General features: G+C 43.6%; 1 protein-coding gene across 1 annotated transcript; it reads left to right on the forward strand.

Annotated features, from left to right (window-relative positions):
* The first annotated feature begins 4,080 nt into the window (after nt 1-4,080).
* On the forward strand, nt 4,081-10,039 carry LOC148500797 (uncharacterized). Its single transcript, XM_088451434.1, has 6 exons — nt 4,081-4,092; nt 4,219-4,410; nt 4,492-4,615; nt 4,696-4,793; nt 4,940-5,051; nt 5,854-10,039. Exons 1-6 carry the CDS (start codon nt 4,081-4,083, stop codon nt 6,684-6,686), a joined length of 1,371 nt encoding a protein of 456 aa, XP_088307560.1. The 3' UTR covers nt 6,687-10,039.
* Nucleotides 10,040-13,109: the final 3,070 nt, after the last annotated feature.

Genomic DNA, 13,109 nt, shown 5'->3' on the forward strand with positions numbered 1-13,109 from the left:
CATTATGGGGTATTGTGTGTAGAACTTTGAAGACAAAAATGAATTTATTCCATTTTGGAATAAGGCTGTAACATAACAAAATGTGGAAAAAGTGAAGCGCTGTGAATACTTTCTGGATGCACTGTACCTCTATTATTATATTGTTACCAGGGTTCCCATATATGGCAAAATGTAGGGTCCGAGTTTTGAAAATGTGCTAGAGCTTTACTCGCACATTTTTAGAACTCACCTTATGTAATAGGGTGCAAGAACATGCAAACTTACATGTTTCTCACACCCCCGCAACTCGAAATGGCAAAACTTGCATCCAGATGATTTGCCATTTTGAGGATACAACTCGGGCAATGTAATGGAGTGCGAGTGTTTAACTTGCACACTATGACTGACTTAAAACTCGTACAAAAAACACCTGCTTCAGGATAGTGAGTATAGCCTGAGCAGGTCTGAGTTACACAAAAACATACACAGATCCGTGCATGCTTCTGTGTGTATAAAAATAGCAAAATGTAAAAAAAATAATAAAATGACGTGGGGTTCTCCTCTAAAAGCACAATCAGCACTGGGCTTCAGAGCCAGTCCTAGTTGTGAAAATACAGTGCGAAAAAATGAAGGGTTCCCCTGTATTTTTATCAGCCAGCACTGGGCTCAGTAAGCCAGTCCTGGTTGTAGAAATACAGGGGACAAAATGAGTAGGGGGTCCCCTGTATTTTCCATAACCAGCACCGGACTCTTTCTAGCGGTGGTGTACGCTTTCACCGGTTCCCCCACAGCCAAAGCATTCGCACCTGACCACTAGTCAAAGCACACCTGACCACTAGTCGGTCCAGGCCGGGGATCCCTTGGGAGGTGGGGATCCCCCCAATACAGGGGTTCCCGCTCTCCAGGGTATCCCAGGCCTGGGCTGATAGCCCAAGGCTATCTCCGGCACCCCAGAGTGGTTGGTGTCAGGTTGATTGTGCAAAAGATAGATTGAATAATAGTCTCTTTTACATTAGAAGTAGTGGTCCCAGCAAGCCTCCCCTGCATGCTGGTACTTGAAGAAGCAGGTACTTGAAGAACCACAAGTACTGTACCAGTATACGGGGAATTTAGGGCCCGCTGGTACCTCTAGTTCACCTGCAAAAGAAATATTAAAAAAGCAACAGGACGCACACATTGAGAAAGTACAAGTTTATTACACACATTCACACTCACACATACTCGCCAATAATCACTGTAGCCATTCACTTCCTCTTCTCCATGTACCATCCATGACACCTGTAAAAAGAAAAAAAAAATCCATACTCACCCCTTGGTTCCGATCCTCTTCAGTCCATATAGGCATCCACATCTTCAGAAAAAAAACAAATCGAAAATACCTGAACCCACGGACAGGTACCTCAAGAAATAAGGGCACAGGTGCAGCATTTTCCATAGAAATGTATGGGCTGAGCGTTCCTCCTCTCCCAGCCAATGAGCGGCTCCCGCCATTGACTACAATAGGTTGCTAAGGGCTACTTTCCCACCATTTAAAATCAATGGTGGGAACCACTCATATAACAAGGTAAGTGTGTAACATTATCACCAGCCTACTGTGGCTCCAACACCACGGAAACAGAAGCTATCACTCCTGTATAACCACACCCCTTTATAGGTTTGCCCTCTCCAGCTCTGTCCCCGGCGGCGGCGACTATATAACACACAGACATGTCACATGACCCTCCCCAGTCTCTCTCATATACCCAGCATGGACCGCAGTGATGGATGACGTCACTGACGGAGGCCGGGACACGACTGAGGATCTTGGGTAATGTATTTGGCAGGATTTCATGTCCCAAAATCACTCAGATAAACAACGGTGAAACGACCTGCGGTGGTAATTCGGCCATTTTGTTGAAGACTATCTGACGTGAACGGAGACACAGGCCAATTGTGAGACTGGAAACCGGGTGTGTTACACTGACACTCTCTCGGCCCGGGCGGAGGCAATGACTGGCATAGGGTAATGACACCCAGCAGCATAAACTCTTGTTACATATATATGTTCCTATTACTTGTCTGTGTCTCGTCATTATTACTATGTACAATTAGTCACATTGTGCTTATGTGGCAAATGCATTTTATGTTGCTGTCACGTTCAATATCATGTTCTCTTCCCATCCCCCCTACCTACCTACCTACCTACCTACATACATACATACATGGCTCTTTTTACAAATATGTCTGTTATTATGTATACTGTATCTGTTATTTATATATATATATATATATATATATATATATATATATATATATATATACCGGCATATACTGGATGTAACCAGATGATCCAAGTTACATTGGTTTGGGGCCATGGCATCCCAATCCAATGTAAACAACCCCTCCCCCTTTTCCCTCCCTCTCCCCCAATTACTGCCCATAATGTTCAATTATTCCAAGAGATGAGTACTTTTATTTATTTAAATTTTCTTGCAAATTATATTTATGGAATACTAACACAGAATACAGTTAGTACAGCATATATTAAAAAAAAAGTAAGTTTTTTTTTTAGTCTTTTTATTTAAATATAATGCATTACAGAGAATGTTATGCAGTAAATGCAGAAGAACAAATACAAGACATTAAAACGAGAAATAAGACATAACAAAGGTAAGCGGGTGAATATGTTTGCCTCTATTATAGCATTTATAGTGATATATCAAGGTATTAAAATGCAGGAGTCTATATAGACTCGAAGGGATAGCAGCATAAGGGTATAAACAACAGGCAACATTTCATTCTGATCGGGTACAGAAGAATATATAATGAAGAGAAGGAGAAGGGGGGACAGTCAATGCAAGCTACGAGTATCATCAGCTCTAGGTATGAGGAGAGCGAGGCTATAGTGATTAGAGGGGGTTCAGCCTCAAAATGATTTGTCCAAGGGAACCATACTTTGATAAAGTGGTTTGGTGTCTAAGATGAAGAGTACTTATAGGCCCCTTAAAGATTTGATAGCTGGGAAATTGCTGGGTCTATCAACCTGGCAATTTCCCGGGTCTCAGTCCGACCCTGGTAAAGAGTAGGGTCGGGGACCTGGGACTTCGTCCTGGGTTGTTTGCATTCATACATACAGTGACATCACTAGGTTCACTCTAGGTCTGGTGCCAGGCAGGGCGAAGGACCTAGAGAACGGGCACATCGGCACACTGCTGTCAGTGTGAATGGGTGCATGTGCCCGGGATCCATTCACCTGCGGTGACCGCTACACCGCAGTTTTCCACACCGGCGGGACATTGCGACCCACGGGTGGTGACGGCACCCGCAGGCTGTTTCAGCAGGGCGCTGCGCTGGAGGGCAGGGTGCTTTTTGCCCTTTAGAAAAAAAGGGCAGGGCGCAGCACCCCGCTAAAACAGCCTAGTGGGAACGCTACATCACTTATATCTCTATTACTAACACAGGGACCTGACTGGAGAGGTGAGGGAGTCTGGGAGTGTCAGAGTGACATCACTATTATCTCTATTATTAACACAGGGACCTGACTGGGGAGGTGAGAGAGTCTGAGAGTGTCACAGTGACATCACTATTATCTCTATTACTAACACAGGGACCTGACTGGGGAGGTGAGGGAGTCTGGGAGTGTCACAGTGACATCACTATTATCTCTATTACTAAGACAGGGACCTGACTGGGGAGGTGAGGGAGCCTGGGAGTGTCACAGTGACATCACTATTATCTCTATTACTAACACAGGGACCTGACTGGGGAGGTGAGGGAGCCTGGGAGTGTCATAGTGACATCACTGTTATCTCTATTACTAACACAGGGACCTGACTGGGGAGGTGAGGGGGTCTGGTAGTGTCACAGTGATCTCACTCTTATCTCTATCACTAGCACAGGGACCTGACTTGGGAGGTGAGGGAGTCTGGGAGTGTCACAGTGACATCACTATTATCTTTATTACTAACACAGGGACCTGACTGGGGAGGTGAGGGAGTCTGAGAGCGTCACAGTGACATCACTTTTATCTCTGTTACTAACACAGGGACCTGACTGGGGAGGTGAGGGAGTCTGAGAGCGTCACAGTGACATCACTCTTATCTCTAATATTAACATAGGAACATGACTGGGAAGGTGAGAGGGTATGGGAGTGTCATTGTGACATCACTCTTATCTGTATTACTAACACTGGGACCTGACTGGGTAAGTGAGGGCTTCTGGGAATATGTAAAGTAATATCACATCTCTCTCAATATGCAGGATTACACAGTAGTGAAGAAGATATCTGAGGAGCGTGAGACACCCAGCGGCCATCCTCTTGTGTCAGGAGGATTGAGCAGGACCCAGAGCTCCATTACGGTGCCTCCACCTCACACACTGATACATGAGATACACAATGTCCAGAAGATCCTGGAACTCACCAACAAGATCATTCAGCTGCTGACTGGAGAGGTAACTGCTGGGAATGGGACATTATACAGTAACTCCAGGGGATGTGTTTGGGTGATGACTGTATAATTGTGTGTGTGTCAGGTTCCTATAAGGTGTGAGAACGTCACTGTCTATTTCTCCATGGAGAAGTGGAAGTATATAGAAGAAGACAAGTGTCTGTACAAGGACGTGATAATGGAGAATCACCAGCCCCTCACATCACTATGTAAGAGGAAAAAGAACAGATACACATTAGCTGATAATCACATATATACCGTGTAATCAGTCACTGTGTGTCTCCTACAGATGGGGCCAGTGACAGAAATACCCCAGAGAGATGTCCCCGTCCTCTTTATTCCCAGGATGATACAGAGGAGAATCACAGTGTCCTACAGGAGGATCAGGTAGGTGGAAGTGAGAGTCACCAAATAACATACTCCACACAACATGAACTGTCTGGGTTTTATATACTGCTGTTATTCAGTTTCATCTCCGTTCATTAATTAGACATTATTAACTGTGTAATTGAATTATTGTTTATGGTATTTAGGGTGAATACCCAATTGTCATTAAAGTTGAAGAGATAGATGGAGAACAGCAGACGTATGTGAAGAGTGATCAGCAGTGTAAGGAAGAGGAAACCCCTACAGATATCAGCAAAGGTGAGTAATAATCACCAAGTACAGAACAGTCACATATTCTCTTTGTTCAGTCACTACAGCAATCTCTTATTATACACCCTCCTCTATCAGTACAGACTAATGAGGACAAAGTATCTGCCCAGTGCCATCAGCCCCTATTATACTCCTGCTCCTCCCCCTCACATCATGTCACTGTGTGTTACCAGCCCAGAGATCTGACCAGTCTCCTCCCCACACTCTTTGGTGTATCTCATACATCAGCAGCCATCAGCCCCTATTATACTCCTGCTCTCCCCTTCACATCATGTCACTGTGTGTTACCAGCCCAGAGATCTGACCAGTCTCCTCCCCACACTCTCTGGTGTATCTCATACATCAGGAGCCATCAGCCCCTATTATACTCCTGCTCTCCTCCTCACATCATGTCACTGTGTGTTACCAGCCCAGAGATCTGACCAGTCTCCTCCCCACACTCTCTGGTGTATCTCATACATCAGGAGCCATCAGCCCCTATTATACTCCTGCTCTCCTCCTCACATCATGTCACTGTGTGTTACCAGCCCAGAGATCTGACCAGTCTCCTCCGCACACTCTCTGGTGTATATCATACATGAGGAGCCATTGGCAAACAGCAATGTTACACCATAGCATGTAATAGGACATATTAACTCTCTGACTTCCTCAGTCACAAACTGAGACGTGACAATGATGAGGTCACTGACTTTATGGAAATGTTGGGGTACAGCAATGCACGTCTTATTATAGTAACACAGTATGGTATAGTGCTGCAGGGATTCTAATTCCCATACAATTCTGTTCCCAGCAGATGGACACAACAGCAGGAATAACTCGAGAAGTCATCTCATATTATCTCCAGATTGTGACCTGGATGATAACTTTTCCCAGGATTCTCCAGGAGAAACCCCCATTACCCCAAGTATACACCCAGCATATCACAGTGCAGATCTATTATCTGATCCTTCTAATCATGAAGAGTGTTCCCCTGATAATCCCAGTATTGTTACACACAGCTCAGATCATACAGATGATAATTTATTTACATGTTCTGAATGTGGGAAATGTTTTACAAAGCAGTTGAGCCTTTCTATCCATCAGAGGAGAGTGCACACAGCTGAGAGGCCATTTCTGTGTTCTGAATGTGGGAAAGGTTTTACCCTGAAAAGAGATCTTACTAGACATACAAAGAGTCACACGGGTGAGAGGCCGTTTCCATGTTCTGAATGTGGGAAATGTTTTACACAGAAAACAATTCTTGATGAACATAAGAGAACTCACACAGGTGAGCGGCCATTTTTCTGTTCTGAATGTGGGAAATGTTTTACAAAGAAAGGAGCTCTTAATGAACATAAGAGAACTCACACAGATGAGAGGCCGTTTTCCTGTTCTGAATGTGGGAAATGTTTTAGAGTAAAATCAAAGCTTATTGATCATCATAGAGTCCACACAGGTGAGAAGCCATTTTCCTGTCCTGAATGTGGGAAATGTTTTGCACGTCAGGGAACACTTGAGGTTCATCAGAGAACTCACACAGGTGAGAAGCCATATACATGTTCTGTGTGTGGGAAATGTTTTAAACAGAAATCAGCTCTGTTTAGTCATCAGAAACATCACACAGGAGAAAAACAATGCATATGAGTGTCTAGAAATATAGAAAATGTAGATGGTGACCTACCTGTCTAAGATGCCAAGTGCATTATCCGGGGGCTCTGCTATGGCTGTTACCAGCACCTTACCTCTCACTTCCCAGACCCCGTGGAGCCACTTGTCACTTGCCGCCTCCCGAGCATTTGAGACACCCGTTAAGTGTGTCCTACCTCGCTCCGGACTGTTCCTTCCCAGGAAACGGAGTCCGCTCCTGCTGCACCACCCACCAGCGCCATCTTGGGCCCTGCTGCACAGTGCCTCCCTGCCTCTCCCCGGCTTACATGCGTGTGACCACCCACCCTTCTGACCTGCTGCTTCACATCAGAAAACAACCAGGATTGATGTGCCCACCTGACCGCAAGTCAGCCTCTTTGCCTCTCAGAATGAGTGCCTCTTACAAGATCTAAATAATGCAGGTGCCATCTTGTTTTAACTGATACCTGGGGAGTCGGTGCTACTGTTACCAGGGACCCCTCAGATATTGTCCCCTGCTGGGGAGCATAGAGTTGGAGTCGTGATAGTGTACATCTTCTACAGAGCTGGTCCTCTGCTCCCTCTCCGTTTGTTGCCTACACTTCAATCTATGTCTCATGTCTGCAAGTTAAATTGCTGCCATTAGCTCTGGCTTCCCCATTCTAGCCGATGTCCGGTGATTTGCCTAGTTCTACTGGGGGAAATTAATATTCTAAGAGCTGGAATATCTATTACTGGCTATTGTGTATGTGGACGCCGCAACTTACTCACTATAGAGTCTCATTGATCGTCCCAGGTGTATCCCATTACTGACATCTAATGGTAGTTCTGTGTTACTGCTTTAGTGACTGTAACTTGACCCATGCCAAGCTTACTTGAATGATGCTGTCTCCCCCCACCTTGGCTATTTCTGCCAATTATGCTATCGTAACATATACAGCAATATGTAACCATCGCCTATCGACCATCTTCTGATCTAGCTCTACTACGTTGCATTTGTGCCCATTTCTCCTGACCAGAAAACCTTAAGAATGGCCCAAAGGAACTCAAACCTGCTAAATCGGCCCCGCCTTTGCACTTCTTTGGTGTCTCTGCTCCTTCCAACAGTCAAAGCCATCCTCATAAGTCTTTTGCTACTTCTCACTTCAACCACTCCAACTCAATGTTCTGTATACCCTCCTTTGGAAGACACCGTATCTTTTGATGGGCCTATGACCCCCCGGTCTATACATCTCCTTTCCTCCTGTAAATCTGATCTCACGTTGGAACTGTGGTCCTCTATTAAAGACTTACGCTCTGATATCTGCAAGATTAGCTCCCAGATGAACCATTGGAAACTAAAATGGAGGAGCTTGTCTCTTTGCATAACAACCTGATTTCGGCTCATGAGGATGTACAAGCCATCAGAGCTCAACTTTCTGATTTAGAAGACCGCTTCTGATGGAATAATATCAAAATAAGGGGCATACCGGAGTCTGTCTCCATTGCGGAGCTTTACAACTTTGCAAAGACACTCTTTCAGAAGCTCCTGCTGTCTGCACCAACTGCGGATCTTCTCATCGAAGAATCCACAGGCTCCAGAAATCGAAATAGGCTCCAGCCCAGGCTCTCTGGATACCCTTCTCAGGATTAATTTATTTCAAATCAAAGAATTCATTCTTTGGGCGGCTCTCCCATCTGACCCATCCTCAGAATGACTGGATAAGTAACAATTGTTTACTGATATATCTCCAGCGACTCATGCCAAACAACGCCTCATCCGCCCACTTACCGAAGCTTTAAAAAAGGTGAAGTTGCAGTACCGCCTGGTCTTCCTGACTCTGCTTATTATCTTGAAAAATAGGGCCTATATCCAAGGGTGTAACTATCATAGGTGCAAGGGGTGCAGCTGCTATGGGGTCCATACATGAGAGGGGCCCATCTTCCTTGTCAAAGTTACATGTGTTATATACATTTTTCACCATTGGGTGATACATAGGGGCCCTTACAATCTTTTGCTATGGGGCCTTCAAATAAATAGTTATGCCCCTGCCTATATCACCATCACTTCCCCAGAAGAAGGTCTCTCAATTTTGAAATAGTGGAACAACCCAGTGGAAGAGCCCCCTTTCACTGCTCTCAAGCCAACTCATCAGAAGTGGGTCTCTATGATGACTTATGATTTAGATTGATGTTTTGCCATTTATGTGACCTCTATAATACTCTCTCACTTCGGTAAGTCATACCCATGGTTAATCGTTTGAGTATCAATGTCAAAGGGCTTAATTCGCCCAATAAATGTTGTATTTTACTGACCTAGAAGCTTATCAAAATGATATATAAATATTTACGTATAAGTCACTGGATTTTCTCTTAATACGGTGAACTCACAACCTTTACCTTCACCCCACCCCCTTATATAATGTCAACATTTTCTTTTGTGTGCTCTAGAGAGGGAATCTCATCATGGTATAGAACATAAATTAGCCATCGAGACCAAATGAGAAGATGCTCTCCATATTTCATTAACGAGTGATGATTGGGAATTGCTATTACAATGTGCTGTATTTTACAATGTAAAGATGACATGAAATCTGGCCCTCATCCTCTAAGCTTTGCTGGAGAAATTGCGGAATGGTGGGCTTTGTTATGGTCATGTTCTGTAACCCAGCCACTGTGACTAGATATGTTTGATGTAATCTCTCAAATCGAAGCGGAGTCTCTGTCCCACCTCCCTGAGATAGCCCTTCTCAATCACTTACCCCCTTCTGTTTCATCCCATAACAAATATGTTGATGGACACATTCTCATAGCCACTAGGGCAGCAATAGCCCAATATTGGAAGAGGCCTGATTCCCCTTTATTTCCTCCCCATTTTCTTATTAATGTCAATTAGGCTGCGGCTGGGAGGCACTGCGAGCGGATTCTCAGATGGAGGGCGGCTTTTGTGCAGTATACATCCTGCGCATGCGTAGTCCTCTAACAATCGTAGATGTGTACTAGCCATCAGTTTAGCATACATCTCTGAATCAGACCCAAAGTACGAGTTGAGGTCACTGAAGAACAAACGTCAGGCATAAGTCGGGTAGATGTTGGTTAGTCAGACAGTTACTTCGACTCATTCAGAACTGGATATAAGCTGACTTCAAGATGTCTTATTCTGTCACTTTGGGTATCGGAAATGTGGAGATGTTGCCCATAGCAACCAATCAGATTCTAGTGAGCATTCATGTAGCACCTTCTAGAAGATAATAGCTAGAATTTGATTGGTTGCTATGGGCAACATCTCCACTTCTAAAAACTTACGCTTTAGTAAGTATACCCCCTAGTATTTTTTTTTTTATTATTATTATTACTTTTATATAAACTTTGCTTTTAGAATTTTTATACTGTGACTGTCTTAGTATTCCATTTCTCAAAAATAAATAAATGTTTTGTCTTACACGTGTGCCCCTCTTTCCTGTCTCCTGTCATTGGGACACCGCTCCGATGTTGGGGATTTGCTCTCAGATAAACACCTGTATGGGTACACTGGGCTGTCCAGTCATTATCTCTTATCATGATATATTTCATTAATTTGTTGGCACATATGTCTAAGATAACGTGTCCTCTCTATTATGTTTATGCGTCACGGACTGTTTTACAGCACTGTGCCAGCATTCATATCCTGCTGCTTATAATACTTAATATAAATTTAAATGTTTTACAATAATTTGATACTTAATTAAATTACATTTTTTTTAGAATTTTTTTTTTTTTATTCAAAGCGTTGAACATCAAAAATACAATCGTGACTGAACATATTTACAGAGTTGGTTGAGAATTATAAATTACACATATGTAAAGAAATATTATCTGGACCTCTCAAAACAGTATACTAATAAGTATTAGCATTTAGTATACTATGGTCGCAGCAGATCATTTGGAATTTAGTATACTATGATCATATTAGATCAAATGGAATTAACCAACCAGTGACCAACATATTGAAAAACAAACAATACATTTGCTTAAAGATATACAATGAAAATAAATTTGATGTTTTTGTTCCGAATTTTGTGTCATATAATTCAAATATATTAATAAAGAGAAATAGGATGGGCTACCCATGTCCCCCCCACCCTTGCCTAACACCCAAAAGAAATTCCTCAATAAGGAAACAGATCATGTATCTAGTCTAATTGGAGGATCTCCCGCTACACATTGTAATAAATACCAAGACGAAATCTGCATTGATCTATGAAGCATGAGAGGGAGAGCTCCTGAAAGACTATCCACATAGCTCTACCGCATACCAAAATATCTTTCTATCTTGACTTCTTTTTCCAACATCACTTCCACCCAGCTCATTCTAAAGAGATGGTGCAATTTGGCCTTGAAAATTGCTAATGGTGGAGGCTGAGAGTCTATCCAAGTGTGTAATATTGTTTTACAAGCTTCTGCACTCATAGCTAATAATAGACGTTTTCCTCCCGTAGAGGTACGAATAATACCAAATATAGCCCCTTCAGGCGTCAATGGGACAAAATTAGTCAGGTGATTAGTAACATATGTCTGCACCTGTATCCAGAATCCCCGTATCATGGGGCAAGACCACATACAGTGAAAGATGTCTGCTACAGGAGTCCCACATCTATAACAGTTTGAAGTCTGTGAAATGCCTATCAAAAAACTTTTGTGAGGTGAGATACAGGATCTATGTAGAATATTCAGGAACATTGTAGTGTAAGCTGAATAAGGCATTAGTGTACAGGCTTTGTCGTATGAACGATTTAAGTCTTCAACCTGCAAGGCTGGAATCTGGGATATCCACTTAGCATAATTCGCCATGGACTTGTCAGGCATAAAGACTGGTTGATTGTGAACGTAGAAGATCGTCTAAAGAATTATCCCAATCTAGAGCTGAGAAACTGCACTATTATCTCAACATAATGTTTCGCTTGCCAAAAAGCAAATGGATGTCTTGTCAGAACTGGATATTTGTCCCTAGCCTCCTGGAATGTGAGGGGTCTCCCATCTTCTCTTTGTGTCAATGTCTAGTGTTCGCCATAATGTGAATGGGTATGAAGCATCTCCCTGCTGGAAATCTGGATTTGCAAGAAAGGGAAGATACAATGTCTTATGAGCATTCAAAGTGAATTTATGTCTAACAATGTGCCCAGTTTTTCTAGTAAACCAAAGCAAGGGGTTCTCTTTGATCTCCTGCGAGATTTCCTGGTCATGGGCATGAAAGAAACTAATTAGACCTCCTGTTTCCAAAAATTCTTCAAGAGAGGTGTTTGCATACAAGTCACGTTTAAATAACCAACCTTTAATGTACCAGAGATGTGCTGCATAGGAATATACATGCACATTAGGAAAGTTGATACCTCCTTGACTTCTAAGCTGTTTATGTAGGCCAATGCGAAGCCTTTTCCCATTCCACACAAATTTCCTGAAAACATAATTAAGTTGTTGGGCATCTTTGTTTTTAAATTAAGACTGGCAGAACTTGTATAGGATACATCATTTTTGGAAAATAAACCATCTTAATTAGATTTGCCCTTCCTGTATATGAGAGCAATAACTTCTTCCACCCCTCCAATTCCAAAGAAATTGACCTAATAGCAGCAGAAAAATGTAAATCGTAAATTAGATGTGGGTTGCTAGACACCTGTACCCCTAAATAAGTGATCTGACTGTTCGCCCAAGTAATTGGGATATCTGATATAAATGGAGTATGGGGCGACCCAGGCGTAACGCCACCGATTTACTAATATTTACTTTAAATCCTGATATTTCACGGAATTCAGATAGAACATCAAAAATATAGTTCAAAGGACTGCGAGGCATTTGACACAACAATACATCATCGGCAAAAGCTGTCATTTTGATCTCCTTTCCACCTATTCAAATACCCTGAAAGGAATTACTGGATTGTAGCATTCTGAGCAATGGGTCTACAGTGATATTGAATAGTAGTGGAGAGACGGGACACCCGTTTGGTACCCCGATGCAGGGCCGGCTACAGGTGTTCTGAGCGCCCTGTAATCGCGCATGGCAAAGGGGGCATGGCCTCATTACCATAGGACACGCCCCCTAAGTGCTGTTATTTGGAGGCGTGCCCGCATGGCATGCCCCCAAATAACGTCAGGCTGGGGGTAAAGCCCAGCCCTCCGTCACTGGCTGGGCTTCCCCCAGCCCTCTCCCGTCAGTGAATGTATGCCGCGCGCATGCGGGCGATGCATCCATTCACACTCTTGGGGTCCGGCGCCTCCGCACAGCTGCGGCTGTCGGGGTCCTGAACCTCCACGGTTGACCACCAACGGGCCACTTCGGCCTGTAACATCAGGATATTGGGGAGGGGTGCGCCCTCTATGGGTGGCGCCCCTGTGCGACCGCACTGGTCAAACACCCCTAGAGCCGCCCCTGCCCCTATGCATGGTGATGGGGGAACTACAGCAGCCGTTAATCAATAAAGAG

This window comes from Taudactylus pleione, unplaced genomic scaffold (assembly GCF_031769625.1).
Source record: "Taudactylus pleione unplaced genomic scaffold, aTauple2 ptg000547l, whole genome shotgun sequence".
Taxonomy (NCBI): Eukaryota; Metazoa; Chordata; class Amphibia; order Anura; family Myobatrachidae; genus Taudactylus; species Taudactylus pleione.

Bases quoted from the DNA above. Each gene is read 5' to 3' on its own strand.
- LOC148500797 (XM_088451434.1), top strand. The intron at 4,411-4,491 runs GTAACTGCTGGG...TGTGTGTGTCAG, and splicing joins TTCAGCTGCTGACTGGAGAG to GTTCCTATAAGGTGTGAGAA. The intron at 4,794-4,939 runs GTAGGTGGAAGT...TATGGTATTTAG, and splicing joins GTGTCCTACAGGAGGATCAG to GGTGAATACCCAATTGTCAT.